At 37.5% G+C, this 20324-nt stretch overlaps 2 protein-coding genes, 1 long non-coding RNA gene and 1 pseudogene across 4 annotated transcripts; all 4 read left to right on the forward strand.

Moving 5' to 3' along the window:
• Positions 1–3770: 3770 nt before the first annotated feature.
• LOC131311953 (fructose-bisphosphate aldolase 3, chloroplastic-like) lies at positions 3771–16254 on the forward strand. The gene is made up of 6 exons (XM_058339615.1): positions 3771–4111; positions 11102–11371; positions 11481–11590; positions 11724–11814; positions 14792–15061; positions 15704–16254. The coding sequence occupies exons 1-6, from the start codon at positions 3959–3961 to the stop codon at positions 15980–15982; spliced, it is 1173 nt and encodes a 390-aa protein (XP_058195598.1). The 5' UTR covers positions 3771–3958; the 3' UTR covers positions 15983–16254.
• Positions 6153–6253, forward strand: LOC131312193 (small nucleolar RNA snoR100; annotated as a pseudogene).
• LOC131311955 (uncharacterized) lies at positions 11821–14341 on the forward strand. Its single transcript, XR_009195668.1, has 2 exons — positions 11821–12482; positions 13203–14341. It is a non-coding gene; the product is annotated as an uncharacterized LOC131311955 (long non-coding RNA).
• Positions 16255–16427: 173 nt separating the features above from the next.
• LOC131311954 (uncharacterized) lies at positions 16428–19874 on the forward strand. 2 transcript variants are annotated; one of them, XM_058339616.1, is made up of 3 exons: positions 16428–17429; positions 18454–18555; positions 19613–19874. In XM_058339616.1, exons 1-3 carry the CDS (start codon positions 17373–17375, stop codon positions 19775–19777), a joined length of 324 nt encoding a protein of 107 aa, XP_058195599.1. In that variant the 5' UTR covers positions 16428–17372; the 3' UTR covers positions 19778–19874. The 2 variants fall into 2 exon arrangements, with proteins under 2 accessions (XP_058195599.1, XP_058195600.1); XM_058339617.1 differs by lacking the exon at positions 19613–19874 and adding an exon at positions 18980–19411.
• The last annotated feature ends 450 nt before the right edge of the window (positions 19875–20324 follow it).

Genomic DNA, 20324 nt, shown 5'->3' on the forward strand with positions numbered 1-20324 from the left:
GGTTTTTCCATCAATTAAAGTACTGTGGTATTCTAGAAAAGTAGAGACAGAGAGAGCTGTGGTATTCTAGAAAAGTAGAGACAGAGAGAAGAAGGTGAGCCAAGAATTAAGGTGTTTCTAATTAAGGGGTTTGTTCTCTCTAATCACGATGGCCAACAAAGGTACGCTATTTATTGTTCTTGAGATGTGTTGAATTCAAGATCCTGTTATATCTGTTTTCCGCATAATAGTTTTAATACAGATTTATAGATTTACAGCTCAAACACTAAATCGATTCATTAGTGTGTAGTATGTGATCCTCTTCTTAGCAACACAAAAGAGAATTACCCGTGCTTACAGCACTCCCCCAAATAAACTTTTAAGCTAGCTACAAAGAACTATCAATTTGCTTATGGAGTCCCAATAAATACCAGGTAAAAAGTTAAAACCAAACAGCAAACAGCAGCAACAAATCCAAAGCAGCAACAAACATAAGCATATTTCCAATAGATAGATGGGATTTTGTCAAATATGAGTAGAGACACCATCATATCACAGAGAAGCAAATTAGCAGTAGAAATACACTCAACATAGAGCAGAAATGTACACCATCAGCATCAAAGATCTTTACAACACCGTGACAAATGCACTCCTTCTATATATAGTGAAGTAACAAATTCAATCTCTTTAAAATTGGTTTTTGTATACAGTGAATCTCATAGATTCTGTCATCTCACTGTTTCATATGTAGGGAAAAAATGCAAATCGATAAGGACCCACCAGATTTTTCAAACCTCTGAGACAAACCCTCCAAAACCCTTCCCTATCTTTTTTTTTACACTAAGCTTGAAAGGAGTCCACCAAATTTTCATAAGAAAAAATAGTGTTCAGCTTTAGCTTATAAAAAAACAAAAACACCAATGTAGCAACAGGGGAAAAAACTAAAATTAGTTGCCACGCTATTCGAACTGATTCATGCTATAGTTGCCAAAATTCATTTTTTTGGTGTGGAGACCAAAACAAACAATAACAAAGCAAGCCTGAGAAGCAGATCGAAATAGATACTCCTTCCGTCCCTATTTAATTGTCCACTACAGTTTTGCGTGCATTTTCAACGACTTATATCTCTCAACGTATATTATATTTTATATTTTTGAAATCATTTTCTTATAGAAAAAAATTGAGACCTATCAAACAATATCCATATTGCATATTTTTAGCAATATACGTTGAGAGATATAAGCCATTAAAAATGCACGCAAACTGTAGTGGACAATTAAATAAGGATGGAGGGAGTACCAACAATACCGACGCTCGACCTCTTATTTGATCGGGTATTCCTGCAAGAGATAAACACGATTGGAATAGCTCGACCCATTTAGAATTTTGATTTGTAGACACATAAAATAAGACCAAGTCTAAAATTGGGTTTCTCTAATGCTTTCTCTATTTTCCCATTTAATTGCATTTCTTGGGCTCGACCCATTTAGGATTTTGATTTTCCCATGGTCAGCTTACATCACACCTTAATCTTTACTGGGAAAATGGTCCATAATAGGGGAAGTGCTACAATACACACCCCTTGTTTGGGTGTGTATCATATGCACCCTTATTGAAATACACTAAAATGTTATGATTCCCAAAATGTTATGAATGTATTACTCAAAAGTTACGAATCATATGATGAAAAGTTACGAATTTTTAGTATAAAAGTTACGATACGAAATAAAATGTTATGAATGATCGGTCCTACAAGTAATTTTTTTATGAGGTGGCACAATATGAACCACATAATAGGTGCATATGGTACACATCTTAAAGGGGTGTGTATTGAAGACTTTCCCCCATATAATAGAAACAAAGTGCGTATTGCCTCTACATAAAAAAATAACAAAATCAATACAAAAATTGATTGAAAAACAATAGCGTGATACCTCATTGTCGCCGGTGAAAATTACCAGAGGGAATGCCCTGATTTGATTATTATGGCTTTGGAGAGAGAGAGAAAGATTTGATTATTATGGCTTTGGAGAGAGAGAGAGAGGGGGGGGGGGGGGGGGGGGGGGGGGGGGGGGGAGGGAAATCAAGGGGGGGAAAGTGTGTGAACTGTGTGAGCTTGACCGAGGGAGGGAGAGAACAGTGTGAGAGTTGTGTTCTCATTGGTGAATTGAACAACGGAGAAAGAGAGAGAAGCATAGAGGAGACGGAGTTGGGAAAGTAAAGAAACATGGCAATTGTGTAATTTAGTTGAAAAGTATGGATACTTCAATAGAATTGGAAGAATGTCTCTCAACTATTGGATCAAATCAATCTCAGCCATTCTAACAATTTGTCCCCACACCATTGTGTTTTATTAGATTATATAAAACAGAAGGGTGTGGGGACAAATTGTTAGAACGACTTAGATTCATTTGATCCAAATGCTGTAGTGCATCATCCCACTTTCCGGTTAAGTGCCCATGGTTTTCACCTAAATAACACAACTGTCATCCCCTTTCAACCGGGATGTATAGTGCCGTAGGCACGAGCTAGCACTAGTATATATATATATATATATATATATATATATATAAAGGGCGGGCCCATTTTGTTGTAGACATTTGTTTGACTGTGTCGCAAAAATGATTCTCTCTTTTGTTCCCATAAAAATTAAGTTTTAACACTGCTTTAATGGTTAAAGACGATAATCTAATAATTACCCTTCCCGTAAATGCATTGATGGTAACAGCCCTAAAAACTGGTAATCTCAAGCAAAAAACTGCCGTGAAATCTATTGGGCGTCGTTGGGGTTCTGATTTGAAATCTCCTCTATATGTGACCTAGCACAAGGGCGAAGCCAATATAGGACCGTTTAGAGTCACCTGTCCTCTTGATTTTTATCACCTACACCTTTTTTTTTTGTGTGTTGTGTGTACACAATACACTTACTCAAAAAATGTTTGAGAAATCAAAGATTTTTGGATATTGGGTTTATTGTTTACTTTGTTTTTTTTTGGTTTTCAACCAAATCATTAGATCTCTTCAAGAATTACACGTTCGTTTCATTGAGGCAAATATCGAATTGCTACTTTGTGTGACATGTTTAGCTTTTCAAAATAAAAGTTGAACAGTCAATTGCAGAATCGCATGAATGATCAATGATTGAACAATGACTTGGTGGTATCCATAGAGTAAGATATTTTTAATTGGATTACTAACGAAGTAATCATGCAGAATTTTCAAAAGATGAAAACTCGTTAGGATCAATTGTAAAAAAAATTTAGCAAATGAATATTTAGACTTGCGTGCTTATGTTTACAAGCTTTTGTGGCTAAAGGAGAATGTTTGAATTTTTGTTCTTAGTATTTCTTATTATATTTTACTGTCAATATTTTTAAGCTTATTGTAAAGAGGTGTCTCATTTGAATGAAATTTCTAACTCTGCCATTGACCTAGCATTGAGTTTTTCTCCTCCCATTGGCTCGGCCTTTAGCTTCTCCTCTCTAAAAGAGTACATCCACGATCAATAACTTCACGAAAGTACCCCTCATATATACCATCCACGATTCAATAATTGCACGAAAGAACCCCTTACGTATATTGTTGATGGTATACCAATTACTCCCTTTGTTCCGATTTGCTAGTTCTTTCCCGAAATCTCGCCACTTTAAAAAATTTTGTTTTGGAGTTTTTTTGTTTTTGTTTTTGAGTGTTGGATGTGATTTGTGGGCATTTTGGGGAAAACAAAAATTCCGACAAGGACTGTTTGGTAGTTCCACATGGTTTTTGTTTTTCGATCAGGTAGTTCCACATGTTTGACGTCTTGTGAGCTTTTCCTCGCGAAGGGCGGACTCCACGAGAAGACAAAAAAAAACAGATTTGTCTCGTCTTCTTCACTTATTACTGTCAATATACTCCTGAAGTCGTCTTTCCTTTTAGAGAGAGAGAGAGAGAGAGAGAGAGCGCTTTTTCAAGAATCGTCTGTTTTTTCGTCGCAGCAATGGCGTGTTCCAATTTTGTGAAATTAAGCCCATCGTCTACGCCGTGGATCGGCCACCAATCCTTCAATCAACGATCGTCTCGCCTAGCCGCCCCTCGCCATGTTGCCGTCATCCGTGCCGGAGCTTACTCCCACGAACTTGTCGAAACCGCCGTGAGTTCTCCGCTCCCCTATACGAATACTGTTAATTTCTTACGTATATACACCACAGATTTGAATATCAGCCGTTTACGTAACGGCTTTTGAGCCTTTTCGATACCCTTAGAGATGGAAAATCACATGCGTATCGGCTGGTTCCGTTACGTCTCGGTGTGTTTCCGATTCACGGATTGGTTCACGGCTGGCCGATACTCGACAACAGGTGATTTAGGCACTTTTGAAATTTTCTTTGTCAAAATAGTTTTTAAAATTCACGACCGGTGCAACCGTTGTTCAATACTCTTGATCTCGATACCGTTGCACCGTGGCCGCTGCCCTTACCCTTACGTGTCCCCATACCCTTATTTAAAATCTTGATGTACACATGTGTGTGTTCTTAGATGATGAAATCATTATTAGATGTGTGTTCTGATACCATTATTAGATGCGTGTGTGCACGTGCATGCGTGTGTGCATTATTTAAAATCCTGCTATTTTTTGGGCTTGTTGATGTTTTTATGTTGATGATGTAGATGATAAAGTTACCTGTTCTCTAACTGCTTAAGATTTAGACGAGTTGGTGGTTAATAAATTGTGTAGATCACCAGATAATTGAAATACTTTGGGAGACATGTCGGGGATTTTTTGATGATATAGATAATGAAGTGACTGCCTCCTATGTAACAACTAGTCGGATGAGTTGGTGGTTAATAATTTATTAATTTTTTAGATGTTTTTCTTTGAGGCTGAGTGATTGGCTTTTTCCTTTTCGGGTTATATATCATTGGAAGTTTGGTGAAATTTAAGCTGATGGATCTGTTTATCGCAAGTCATTGTTTTTTCAGGCGAATTTCTGTGGATCATGTTAATACTTAAAGTTATAAAGCTGATGGATCATGGTTAATTTGTTTCCAAGTATCAAATAAGTGTCTTCATTCTCCTATTGTGTTATTATCAAGCGTAAGAGTTAAAATTATTTATCCAGGTTCTTAATGAGGGGATGGTGTGTGGGTGGTAGTGGGTCCGCGTTTCCATGTTCTTAATTGCCTGCCTTTTGTTGCTTATATTTTGATGATATTTCGTCTTTGACTTCTAACAAAGGAGACTCTCTAGGAATCTAGATATGACTGCTAAGTTAATGGGCAAATAAGGAAAGACTTTGGGTTCCATTTGGATAGATGTGGAAGGGATTGTAGTTCAAATTTAGTTTTGATAATCATGTGGAATTCGGGAGTTGGGAGCTCTACATGATGGATTTCAAATAAATATTTAAGAGGAGTGATCTAAAAACCTTCATGTTGGATAGTCTACAAATGCATCACTTCTTCATCTAATCCATCTACTGTAGATTCCTAAGTTTCCTATTGCTAAATCAGATAAATTGTGTTTTGAAATCCATATTGTCTGAAAGATGTCTTACTCTTTACTTGGAACCAAAGATTTTCCCAAGTTCCTGAATATCTTATTTTTTTCCCCAAAAAATGTATTTTTGAAGATTATACTGTTTGCACTCTCTCAATTCTCGGAGTAAGGGGAACATTGCTGTTATACAGTCCTTTATCCAATTTGCTCCCATTCCTATAAAAAAATATTCCAGAAACCTCAGGTTGAACTACATGACCATAACCCTACTTTTTGTATTGGTTAGAGGAATACTTAAATGGGTTGAGTATTACTTTACCTTGTAATTCTGGGTGAACAGCCTGAAGCATAGGGCTTTGGTTGTCAGTCGCAAAAGTCGCAAAATAACTTGGTAAGACCTCCACATGGAGCGGGATTTTTGGAGTGAAGGCTTTATCGGGCTATTAGGGTTTTTAGCTATAGGTAGCAAAACCATTTTCGAACGACGACTTACTAACTTATGCTAACAACTACGAATTTGCAAGTATTAAACAAAAGGCTCGAACCAATAGGGGTGTTACAAAAACTGACGGACTGAAAACCCCCGAAAATCGGTTACAAAAACTAACGGACCGAAAACCCCCGAAAATCGGTCCGAAAAAATTCCGCCATCACCCCAACCTAAAACCGAAGGACTTGCCAAGGAAAGGCTAAAAACTAATTGAAACATGTGCATAGAAATTGAATTGGGTCTCTAGGCCTGCCCTCTCTGATGCCATTTGGCTTTGGTTTGGGGCATAGTTCTGTAGCAAAACAGCTATAGGGGGGCCACTATTTCAGTGAATCAGTGGTATTCTGAGAGCAGCCACTTTGTGAATATTGCCAAAGGTTAGGTCTGTCTCCAATCTTCCTCTGCCCATTCCCACAATGATTGGGGACTACATGAGTTCTGTTGTTGTTGTTTATATTAAGGAAAATTGGTCTTAGAGTGAGCATCTCCAACACTTGACTTCAAATTGAAGATGTCAAATTTTTTTTTAAGGCATATGTGGCATTTTGGCTGTCGCGCCCCGCTTTATAATAAGTCGGCAATGTGATTTTAACCTCGATAAAATAAATAATTTTGCCAAATAACTAAAAACAATTTTCTTTTCACTATATCATGCAATGAATTATAAGTCTAACCAATTTAAAAGAAGCATGAAAAGCTATCCACTTCCAAATATTTCATTTTTTTTTTTTTTTTATTAGCCACCAAGGCACCAAAACACCACTTAAACCATACAACTCCAATGACAAAAGGAGGTACAAGTTTTCCTTTTTCTTTGCCTAAAAGACATAGCAAGCATTTCTAGAGGAGAGTTTAACATTTATCATTACATTCCCAAAGTCAAAAACATATACACATAGTCAAAAGATAGCCTTCAAGACCCAACAAAATATCACAAAGATCGACTCGCCAAAGCACAAAAGACATCTCCTTCACCGAGTCCATCAAAGCGTATCCTTGCCTTTTGAGCCTGTAAGGTAGGGGTGAGCACGACCGCCCACACATAATCTACGAGAAACTAGAAGATGCAAGTGACGAGTTTGAAAATATGAACTTTCATGCCCAAATTCCCCTATTTTTTAACTTGAATTTCATGCTAGCTAGACATAATTCTTAATGAATATAATTAAGCTCGAAAAGATGAAACCAAGATTCTTCAAACATAAAATAAGTCAACACATTAAACTAAGTACAAGAAAATAAGAGCACATAAAACCAAGGTCCAAGTTATCACAGTTGTGTACCAATCCTAGGTGACTGTTTAGGTCCCTAAATCATCCAAATTTATGAGCTACTAACCCAAAGGCCTATGGGGTACCTTATCCCGTGCGGGTTTACGGACTATACACCGACGGATAACTCATTATCCATATGTTTCTGGCTACACAACGAGCATAAAATGGCCAAGTCAACCGCCAATACATGGCTCACTAGCCCAAATAACAAGTATCAATCCCAAATCAATTCCAATAAGTAAAAACAACTTGTATCAACACAAATCTTAATCTTTACTTTCAAATCCAAGAAGCACTAAACATAGATATACAAGTGTCTATACTTTTTCAATTCTACCCCTCAAAAATATTCATCAATTATGTCAACAAGAGGTAATCCATACCAAACACAAAAAAATTAATGTGCTCTTCACAAAATGCAAACAATTAATCCAAGTACCCTAAACTAGTATATCCATTATCAATCCAAATAAACATAAGCCAATATTAGACACCACAAATTCCCTAGGCATAATATTTTCTCCACACCCAATCAAACACTAAATCCATCAATTTCAATATACATCTAAAAATATGAAATTTACACAACCACTCAAATTAGGGCTTTTCTTCCATAGATCAACTTACTTAAATACATGAAAACAATCAATTCTCAAACACAATACTTGCATTTTTTTAAGGTATCTAGTAGAAAACCTTACCTCAAATGCTAGCACACAAGAGAGATGAGTGAGATGGTGATGAAGGAAAGCCCACAAGCTTGAAATCCCTTGATCCCTCCAAGTTCTTGATGTAGACGCAAAATACCCAAGCAAAAGAAGGTGCAAGATGATTTGGTTGTGTGTGTGTGCGAGAGAGAGAGAGAGAGAGAGAGAGAGAGAGAGAGAGAGAGAGAGGAGAGAGGAGAACGGCACTGGAATGGAAAGAAAGAAAAAAAGGAAACAGAGAACACTAATTGTTCTCTCGGCCAAAAGGTTTTAAGGTGTAAAAGAATTACACCCTTCCCCCTTCAAGTCTCTAGATTATGACCTACTACTTGCATGTTATAACTTCTTGCACTAGAGCCCCTCAACTAACACTTAAACAAGTAATTAGCTCTAAAAATTTCTAACATTAATTACACAACACATGGGAGTCTCCCAACACACTCAATCAAAGGACCAATGAATTCGAACACGGTCAAGTAAATGCCTACACATGCACCTGCACAACTATATTCAAAAAAGGGAAAAAAAATAAAAATCCAAGGCTCGTATAATTTAAAGTATTTAAAATAACACATTTCACATTAAGAAAATATTAAATAAATAAACTTAGACACGGTTCTCTACATTGGCATCTCTTATGTGACATTGAAGGCTCTTCTCCAACCCTTATGCCAAAGTTTTGAACTTCCCAATAGTTGATTTTTTCTTTGAACGAAAGTTTTTGAACTTTCCACAGTTACCATTTGAAATTTGGCAGGGGAGATCAAGTTGCAAAAATTGGCAGGCGGGAGGTTCATGCAAAAGCCATGTCAGCTTTGGCAAGAGTAAAGGCATATGGGTTGGAAGGTGAGTTGATGCCAAAAGTGATGGTTAATTTGTCCACCTCAGCTTTGACATCTCCTGTTGAAGATGCTCTTAGGAGATATATATGGCACAACTGGCCAAAGACGCTCATACCGTCAATCTCAAAGGATTCCACAACCAAGACTAAACTAAGATTTGAGTTTGGTGTGAGAAACAGCTGATTAGTTTGCGAACCTCAATCTTTATGTTTTAAAACTTAAAACAAAGACTAAATTAAAACTTCAAACTTAATTCAAATGATAATTCTAAAGAAGGTGAAGAGGGATTTTCTCAAACAGAGGAAATACAGCCCGAGCATCTGCATAACACATGACCGCATGGGAGCACCACGTGAGGGTGCACGCCTAACATGTGCCTGCTAGTTGACACCATGTGAGGGTTCTAGGCGATGATGCCCAACAGGTGCCCTGGTAGGCGGTACCATGAGCGTGTTAGGCGATGATGCCGGCGTCATCCTGTGAGCGTGCTAGGCGATGATGCCTATCAGGTGCGTTGGTAGGCAGCACCATGTGAGGGCACTAGGCGATAATGCCTAATAGGTGCCCTGGTAGGCGGCACCAAGTTAGGGTGCTAGTAGGGCTGTAAACAAACCGAGTAGCTTGCGAGCTCGGCTTGGTTCGTTAACACTCGGGTTAAGCTCAGCTCATTCGACAAAGCTCGACTCGTTAAGGGAGGCTTGACTCAATTAAAGAGGCTCGTTTAATAAATGACTAAGCTTGGCTTGTTAAGGGCTTGGCTCGTTAAGGCTCGAACGGGGCTCGAGTTCAAGTTTTTGGCTCGTTTAGTAAACAAGCCGAGCTCGGCTCGTTTATAGCCCTAGGTGCTAGGAGATGATGTCGAACACGTACACAACACCTGAGGTTGCTAGGCATGTTGCTGAACAGATGATGCATGTGCACTGTGGTTAGTGTTCTCCATAGCGTATAAGAGACACGTGAGGTTGCTAGGCTGTGACGCTGAACTGGTCGGCTGCACCACATAAAGGTGCTTGTTGGTATGGCCGAGCATGTGATGTTGTTCGATGAGTTAGCCTAACAAGTGATGTAGGTGCACAGCGGTTAGCGTGCACCATAATGTGCACAAGATAAACCCTAATTGAACCGCCTTAAGTGGTGTGGTGGTATAATGTTCTAGAAGGTCCTAGAATAAGGATCCTACATGATAGGAAAGTATCCCATGATTATGGGGATTGAGATTGAGTTATCATATGGGAGGGAATTCCATGTGGGCAAGGATTCCTAATGTGGAAGGAATCCTTGGGCAGCAAGTCTACTTGGGGAACAAGTAAGTCTACCTCTATAAATAAGAGGTAACACCCACGAAGTAAGGTATGCTGTCATTTGTTATTTAACCTACTGTGAATTAGGGTTTTGTGAGTACGAAATATTGACTTTGGCATCAGAGGGCCTTTACCAATGAGAGGCAAAGGTGGTGAGCTCACGGTGTCTTGTTTTGCAAAACTAGGGTTCCGGCAAGAAGGCAAGTGTGTTGATCTCAACAGGCTTTAAAACACTACTAAGCGGATTTTTCCCCCTTACAGAAGGAATCTTGTTTACAAGAGCAACCCTTACAACTTAATTGAAGATGGAAATCACAAACTAGAAGTACCTTTAACAAGACCTCATGAAGAGCAAGCCAGAATTATGAAGTACAAACTTCCAAACTAAGCTAGGAACCAAATGAGAGAGCTAAGGGAGGTAGAGAGAATGGAGTGCTAGGAATGTGTCCAAAATATCAAAAAAGTACGTTTATATAGAGCCCCAAATACCCAATCAAAACCTAGAGGACTAAGTCAAATGTGTAGTTCGGATGGACATGTACAGCATTTTTGCTGGACCCATCCATAAACCTTCTGCTTTGTTGTAAAAATTTTGCTGGACCTGTCCAGTGCTTTTGCTGGACCCGTCCACTGGTTCAGTTCAACTTCAATCCTTTTTTGCTACTCTTCGAATTTTTGCCACTTCTCCAAATTGACGTTTAGGACCCGCCAAGGGACCTCCTTGGCCTCTCATGACCTTGGCTACTCTCGGGAGCCAACGACACTCTCAGATTCGTCTTGCTAACATTGAATTACCTGAAACACTTAGGAAACTACCTTATGTGCAATATCATTGTAAACTATCAACTATATGTACTTAGACACTATATAATGGATGACTTAAGCACTAAGATTATACAATATTGGGTGCTAAATAGCTTATCATCTGCTCATACCTATAAAATCTAAATTATTTTAAGTGTTTGGTCACCCCTATCAAATTGTCATGCCTAGTTCCATGCTTATTGGTTTTCTTTGTTGACGGTATAGAAATCTATTGCATCTCCCGGTCACGGAATCCTTGCCATTGATGAATCAAATGCTACCTGTGGGAAGAGGTTATCATCTATTGGCCTGGACAATACTGAAGTCAACAGGCAGGCTTATAGACAGCTTTTGCTGACAACTCCTGGCCTGGGTAAATATATTTCTGGTGCAATTCTTTTTGAGGAGACACTTTACCAGTCAACCACAGATGGGAAGAAGTTTGTCGATTGCTTGCGTGAGGAGAAAATCGTACCTGGCATCAAAGTCGATAAGGTATTCTCTCCAGTGCGATCAAATAGTTGCAAAGTTGTACTATATTATTGCTTAGCCTTCTTTATATTCTTTTGTATTCTTTGTAACCATTTCTTATTCGTGTTTCCAGGGTTTAGTTCCCCTACCAGGGTCCAACAATGAATCTTGGTGCCAGGGATTAGATGGACTGGCTTCTAGATCCGCTGAATACTATAAGCAAGGTGCTCGCTTTGCTAAGTGGTAAGCTATTTAAAGGTTTTGCAAACTTCGCTTCCTCTAAGACTTGGTGGATTTTCTTTTAGAAAAGAATAGTACTTTTAATTGAGGTGGGAAAGTACGCATAATGGCTTATGCTTTATTTATGAGTTCACAGGCGCACTGTTGTCAGCATCCCTTGTGGTCCTTCTGCTTTAGCTGTGAAAGAAGCTGCGTGGGGGCTTGCACGTTATGCTAGCATTTCTCAGGTCTGTGTGTGTGTGTGTTGATGGCGTTAATCCGTGTCTAGTGGCGTTAAATATGAGGATATTGGCATAAACGGTCTCTGGTTTTTCTTGTCCAAAGGGAAAGAAGGAGGTTGATCTAGCTTTTCAGGGTCAAGATATTAAATGGAAAACTAAGAAATTAGATCGGAAAGGTAATTCTATGGAGAGTTTGTTGGTCATATATATATATAATATTATATTAATTTCAGGGAGAATCTAGACTATGGCCTGGCAAAGTTACTGAATAATGCATTCTCCTAAGTCCCAACCACTAATGCAAAAAGCGTGCCCTTAAGCCCGCCGTGCTGTTCGGCTCACAAAGTGCACACTTTAGCCAAGTATGTGTAGATTTTAACCCGGCAAAGTTATTGAATAACACATTCTCCCAAGTACCCAAAATTGTTGCAAAAGGCAAGTGCTTAAGCCAGCTGTATAGTTCGGCTCACAAAGTATGCACTTCAGCCGAGGTGTGATGGGGCCTGTTGTTTGATTTCTTTTGGTTATATTGTTTTTCCATATAAGCCAGTGATTTTGAGTATGATGTCAATGACTTTCTGTGTGCACAACCACTGTAATTAAAGGTTGTACAGACTTTAGAAATGCGTTGTCACAGGGAATTAAGAGTGTACTTATGTATTAGAGCATTCACAGTGGAATAATCAAAAGTTGCCACATCATCTTTTGGTTATCCATTTAGGAGGTTGCTAAGGTTAGCAATGTAGAGGTCCACAATGGTGCAATCAAAATTGAATAACCAAAACTTGCCACATCAACTTTTTAACTTATAAAAATCTAGAAATTGTGACATAGAAAACAATTTTTTTAAAATAGTTTTCAAACTAATAAAAATAGGTTATCAGAAAAAGAGAAAATAGTTTTTTGAAAACTTTGATTAAAAAAAAAACAGTTTTCGGGAAAAAGTTAAAAAGAAAAAACAGTTTTTGAATAGAAAAAGTTTTTTTTTTTTTCAAAAGAACAGTTTTTGAAAAAAAAGTTTTAATAAAAAAACTGTTTAAAAAAAAATTTGGGAAAAACAGTTTTAATAAAAAAGAATATGTACAAAAACTATTTTTGCAAAAAAATAAAAACTGTTTTTAAAAGTATTTTTGTTATAAACATGTTGAAAATGGAAGAAATAAGGTTTTTGTGTAATGATGGTGTACTTGATTAAGGAAATGTGAAGACAATTAAATTTGATTATTGGCAAAAGGTTGGTAGTTTTGATTATCCAAGGGCCAAAATTTGATGAGTTGCTAAGATATTTCTAAGTTTGGTTATTCCAATGTGAGCTCTTTTTGAGCAAATGTTGCTAATCTTATAAACCTTTTTGTTTTGATTATACCACTGTGAATGCTCTTACAAAATCAAAGTTACCGAGCGACGATTTGGTACCTCTAAACAATGACTATTTGGTATTCGGTAAATGCTTTTATGGATTTTGACATGATAGATGCTTTTCAAAACTTCTTAATGTTAATAACTGAAAGTTCACCTGCATTAAGGGCCTGTTGGGTTTGCTAAGCAATTAGAAAATAAGCTTGTTTGGTGAGGGCTGGTTGCTTAATTGCTTATTAATAGAACCAACAAACAAGATAAGTAAATAAGCAATCCCAACGACTTTTCTTAATATTAATTTTGTCTGTTGCTTGCTTAGAACCTAAGGACCTGGAACATTGAACTATTTTGTCCAAGTTATATTCCCCCCTTGTTTAAAGAAATAGAGATGATTGAGTGAAGTCCATGCTTTGTCTCGACTTGTAGGTTCCAACATACATTTGGCTCCTCGCATGCTTCTCGCATTTACAAAGAGTAGTCTAAACAAACTTGACAAACAAAATGAAATACGTTTACTTATGCAAAAAAAAAAAGAAAAAGAAATCTGTTCAAGATCAACTTTGTCTAATATTTGCTCAGATGGTTTCAAGGTGATGGTGAAAGCAGTCCCTCCAAAGTATGCATAAATATGCATGTCAAATTCACACTCGGTAGTAGTTTGTCTCCTCTTTTTGGATAAGTTAAGATATTTCTTGCAGTGGACAAACCAGTGAGAATATTGTACGTTGTGGCATACAATATTGTCTGCTGTTTCTAAAAATCATATCTTCATTCAAGTACTAATCACATTCAGCAGTGATCTCCTCGTTCTTGATTGTACTTGTTACAGGGTCTTGGATAGAACTCAATCCCAAAAGCTAGCTTTTGAAGTGAGGGTGCCCTCACGCTTATTTTTTTCATATTACTTTGATACCCAAGCGATGTGGGACTTTGCTTCACACTCTCCCTCACGCCCAACGTGCTCACTCGGCAGCATTTGATGCTGCAGGCCAGAGACACACGCCCTACCTATCCTTGGCATACCCGGCTATGATACCATGTTACATGGTCCTGGGAAGAACTCAACCTCAAAAGCTAGCTCTTGAGGTGAGGGTGTCCTCACGTAATGAAGGCTAGCTATTGACGTGAGGGTGCCCTCGCGCTTATATACTTCATATTACTTTGGTACCCAGGCGATGTGGGACTTCGCTTCACACCCTCCCTTACGCGCAATGTGCTCACTCGGCAGTAGCTGCCATGTGTAGGCCAGGGACACGCACCCTACCCACCCTTAGCATATGGCTCTGACACCATGTTACACGGTCTTGGGGGGTAGAACTCAACCCCAAAAGCTAGCTCTTGAAGACGTGAAGTGAGGGTGCCCTCATGCTTATATTTTTCATAGTAGTGGCTTGTGACAAAATTCTCAATTTTTCTAGTGTTCCAGTATTTCAACTTTGATAGTTTCACAGAAGTTTTCTGCAACAAGACTCTAATCTTTGCACCAATTTGTTTCATCAACATATTAGAGTGTTCAGTACAATTTTGTTCGGTGCCTCAATTGTTCAGCCTCAATTGTTCACTTTCTTTTCTTTACCTTCTTGTATTAGTTTCTTACAATTTTCTCGTCTTATTTCTCATGTAGGACAATGGTCTTGTGCCTATAGTGGAACCTGAGATTCTTCTTGATGGTGATCACCCTATTGAGAGGACACTTGAGGTGGCAGAGCGGGTTTGGGCAGAAGTCTTCTACTACTTGGCAGAGAACAACGTTATTTTTGAAGGTATCCTACTTAAGCCCAGCATGGTTACCCCAGGGGCTGAGCACAAGGAAAGAGCTTCTCCAGAAACCATTGCCAAATATACACTCACCATGCTCAAGAGGAGAGTACCTCCTGCCGTTCCTGGAATCATGGTACAATTGCCCTATCCATTACTGGCTTCATTACTTTTTCCTTTATTTTTGCTACTAGAGCTTTTTTACAAGTTGAGTTCTGATTCTTCTCAACACAATCTACTATGGTTTTGTAAACAAAAAATGTTTGACTGGAAACTGTTTGGTTAATACGCATTAACTTTGACTTTTATTTTCTTAAGAATAAATTTAGAATAAAAGCTGTAAACTTGATGAATACTAGCTAGGCCACAGATGATGACATGATGTTAATAGCTCCATTAACTTCTTAAGTTTTCATCCTTTCTGTTGCACTTCATATGCTATTACTATTTGGATGCTATCTACAAATTTGTCTCCGCTTATTTGCATCTTATTTAGCTTAAGATTTGAACCCGCATGCCATTTTAAGTAGGTGTACTTAAAAAAGGGTGTTCAGTTCCACTTTTCATGTTTCTTGCTTAAAAATCTCAAAATAAGCCAAAAAGTTTACTTCAAAAAATCTGGGTTTTACATGCATTTTTTCAAGCTAGCTTTGTCAAGGCTAAATAAGTGTTCCTTTCTGAGGTGCAAACAATGGGGCCAAATTCTGTTTACAGTTCTATGCTAGTTGATATCCAATTGTAAGTGCATTCTGAGTTAACTTCCTTGTCTACTTTGTAGTTTTTGTCGGGAGGACAATCTGAAATGGAGGCAACATTGAATTTAAACGCGATGAATCAAAGTCCCAACCCTTGGCATGTTTCCTTCTCTTATGCACGTGCATTGCAGAACACTGTGCTCAAGACCTGGCAAGGACATCCTGAGAACATTGAAGCTGCACAAGAGGCTCTTTTGAGTCGTGCAAAAGCAAACTCCTTAGCTCAGCTTGGAAGCTACTCTGCTGATGGCGAGAGTGATGATGCAAAAAAGGGCATGTTTGTCAAGGGCTATACCTACTAAACCAACAATAGTCTGTCTTGCACTTTCTTGGCCTACACTAGGCTTGGTACTTGATATTTTTGCATTATGTTTTTCTTTGTTAGCCATGATTGCTTAGCTTAGTTGTTTTGAATAAAGGCTTGTGTTGAAAACACAAATTTGAGTTGCAACCCAGGAGAAGGTGGGGGTTAGAGAAAGAGAGTATGCTTGTATTAATCTATTTTGGGGTCTTGAAATGTACCAAGAGCTTGTTCATCTCTCTCATGCAATCTATGAATTGCTGGAATTTTTCAGTGGTACTCTTTACTTCGATATGCGCAGGTGTGCCAGCGCTCGTATGTGTCAGTGTGTTGGCGTGGTTGGATTTGTCTAATGAAGGATCAACACCCCTTCCCCACTTTGTCTTGGTTCTATACTACTAGGCTTGGTCCTCAGTTGGGCATATTGCTTGTTCTAAGAGGATATTGCTGTTTCAAGATTGGATACTTTTTAGATTGGTATCACGATATTGGTAAAAGTAAAACCTCCATTGTTAGCTTTAGATTTTAGCCGTAAAAGTAATTTTGAGCCTTATGTCCCAATCAATTGGGGTCGGCTGGTTTGGTTTGGTTTAGATCCAAAAAAAGAGAAATATTGAATGCATGCATGTGCGTTAATGTTTTCTTGGTTTTATCTACTTTTAGCTTCGTTAGTGCTCCTTCTGAATTTGATTGTTTGTTTCCTATCTATTATATGAATTGACTTGGTACAAAAATATTAATTCTAAAAAAATTATACAAGCTAGATGCCATTATACAATGGTCGAGGTAGATGGACGAGTAGTTTTCAACCTGGAAGATGAAGCCCATGTAAAGGTATTTGATCTATTGGAAATAATAGACTTACAGCTTTGAGCGTTTAGACCCAGCAATTTCCTTCCTCTTGCTCTGCAACATAACAGATTTATTACATGGACAACGCATGCAGATAAAAAATATTCCACGCTCAGTTTTACTATCAACGATGCTGTTTGTTTTCCACACTATACATATATACGTGGGTATTTCTTCAAAAAACATTCAATAACCTTAGAATGTGGAATGAAATCATCAATCTTAATATCCATGATTGTTAAACTTTTAAGTTATCATGTGGCTATCGAAGAGAGAGCTAATTTGTTTTCTAGATTCATGAATACGCCTAGCGAAAATCATATTGGCGCTGCAAAAAAGTTATGACTTAATTTAAAGGAACAACCCGCTATGGGACTAAGTTTTTCAGGGACTTGAAGGTCAAATTAATTGCGTGACTTGACAGTGATAGCGGTGGCTACTTTGATGATTCAAAAATCACCTTCGGATACTCAATTTCTCTTGGTTCTAGAGTACTAATGTTTTGTCCGTTCAGTGCATAAGCTAGATGCCATTACACAATGACCGAGGTCGATGGACAAGAAGTTTTCAACCTGGAAGATGAAGCCCATGTTAAGGTATTTGAATTCTATTTGGCTTTTAAATCATGATAAAAGTCACAAGAAATCGTAGGTCTTGTGGTTTGGCTACTACATTTGCATTTACTGCTGATGTATAGCAAACCAGATCAACAAGTTCATAAATACGAGTTTAAGTATAGAAGCAGCACGCACTTAATTAGATTTTTATGCACATTAATCAAAACTCAAACACATAGCTTACTTTAGCCAGTAACTTTAAATACAATTGCATTTGGAGCGTTTCGATGTACTTAACTTTAAATGAGAAACCAAATTTCAAATAAAAGAAAACACAGTTTCGAGAGTTCATGTAGTAAAACTCTGAATATGTTTTCCTTTGTTGTGTTTGTTGAATAGCTTGAACCAATTGTGGAACTAAAAACAGCAGCATAGCAGTATAGGGAGTTTGATAGAGATGCTACGCTGCTAATTCAAGTCTTTTCGTTAAATTCTAAGTTGTTCGAATTCCTGTTAATTTTACTTTTAAACTTCTAGATGCTCTGTTTTACTTAATGAAATAGTATTATAGTTTAGTGTTATCTTATTTTGTAAACATTTCACCTAATCTTTGAAGTACCATATACTTGCTCATCTCATAAATGTAATCTTCGCTTGAAAAAACATATTTAGCAATTTACACTTGATGAGATAAGAGTACTATACTTGCAAATCTTTCAAGTACAAATTTTTTTTGCATTGCTCTATGGTCAGTGAAAATAATAAACAATGCACAACCATTTATAGACGTATATCATTGGAATTCGACAAGATATAATCCAATCATTCCTAGGTATGGTTTAATTCTACCAATTGCAAGTTATGATTAAATAGTGTCTAATTTTAGTGTTTTTCATAGTCTCGGATTTTGTTTTGAGATGAGGAAGATCTAGCACTCTAGGTGTAATGAGGTAAGCATACTATATTGGCAAATCTTCAAGTAAAATCAGCGTTGCATCTTTCTGTGATCAGTCAGAATTACGAAACAGTGCATTAATGTCATTTCTATGATGTACTACTGCAGTTACAAAAGGAACAAAGACCTCACAAGATTAGCTTTTATGTGGAGAAAGTTTATGCCTTGAAACCAAGGAAGGCTGCATTAGAAAATCTGCAACAGCGTGGGGTAAGATTCAGTGTGTTGCACTCAACTTTGTAGCTGGAATTATCATAGTTGTAAACTGATCTTGTTACCTAATGCATTTGGAAAAATGAGTCCTTACCTGCATATCAAAAAATACACATTACTTTGTATCTATGCAGACATTTTTTACATTGAAAAAAAGCTTCATTGAACAAGCCCAGCCAGTTTCCTCCATTTTTTCTAACTTCTGAAGACACTAATCCTTCGAAAGCTAAACCCAAGATTGGCAAAACTCAATAGAGAACTTGAACCTCAACCAACACCTACAACAGGAACACAAAATTGAACCATTTGTGTGTTAACATTTAGACAAGTATGCACTTAAATTGCATCTCCGATATCATCATTTGATTCTTTCAAAATTTTAGCCATCATTAATGCTGGTCTTGCTTTTGGCTTTCTATAGCAAACTCATCAAAGCGGGAACGCAGAGTGGGAATTAAGAGCGTGGGCAAATAGTCCTATCGTGAATTATGTTATAATCCCAAGTTTTTACTTTGTAATTTTGATTGTGAATTTGTGAATTGCATAACATTTGGTCAAAATGGGTAGTTGAGTAAAAGTAGGGAAACCTTGATGTTTCAGCATTGGATATATTAGGAAAATAGATTTAGAATAAGAAAGTACACAATTTAAACTTTGAATGTATTAGCGGAACCTTAGAAGACATAGCATATACAAACATACAATTTTAGCTATGCAGTAAATCTAGGGCTTGTCATTGAGCAGAATGTCTAAACTTACTGTCATCAAGCAATTCATAATAGATTGTTTCATCAATCTTTCAAAACAACTGCAGCTTGATTAACTGACCATGTGCGGAACAATTGATTAATTTCATAATAGATTGTTTAAACTTACTGTCATCAAGTAATTCATAATAGATTATTTATTCCTTAATATGCTGCTAGATATAGAAGCAATAAGTTTAGAGCTAATTATGTCTTGCAACAATTAAACATAACCGAAAGGTAGTTGCATCACTTGGGATATTTTGTAACCAGTTGGCTGTAACAGTTGAACCCATTCAAAACTCTAGGTATATGTGCCTGATTGTCAGTCTTTCTTCTTCTTCCCAAAAGCAATTGTGAGTGGAAGACTATCCTCATCTATTGAATTGTTGGCACTTTCATCTGCAAAGAGCTGCTTGCGGCTTTTTTTGCACGGGGATTTAGCTTTTGAAGCTGAGCTAGGTGCCTTTTGAACAGAGTTTTCAACAGAGTTATCTGGCTGACTATTGTTCAAAAGATCGTATTCGTGGATTGTAAACACGCAAATTGGGAGCGAATAATGGTATGCCTGTATTGTTTAAAAGATTGTATTCGTGGATTGTAAACACGCAATTTGGGAGTCTAAGATTCGAATAATGGTATGCCTGTGGAAGATCACCATATGAAGTTCGTGGTTTCTTGTTGGTGGACATCGCCGCTATCTTAACCAGGTATTGTAAAGTTAACCCATTGAATTAATGTTATGCCAATTATTATGTTAGTATTTTGGCATGCAAAGTTAGTTGTCCAATGCAAATACTATAAGTGATTTCAAACAACAACGAGTCTCAACTAAGCAAAACATGATACTCACAATCAAAGAATCGCTGTTTATGCTTCACCATCAAGGGTATTTGAGTTATTGTGAATATATGATCTAGTAGTCATCAAATAGCAATCCAACTATCAATATGTAAGCGGCAAACTAATATAGACATTATTTTGGAACCAAGTATTGGCTATTTTTGTACTACCTGTTAG

This window comes from Rhododendron vialii, chromosome 12a (assembly GCF_030253575.1).
Source record: "Rhododendron vialii isolate Sample 1 chromosome 12a, ASM3025357v1".
In the NCBI taxonomy this organism is placed as follows: domain Eukaryota; kingdom Viridiplantae; phylum Streptophyta; class Magnoliopsida; order Ericales; family Ericaceae; genus Rhododendron; species Rhododendron vialii.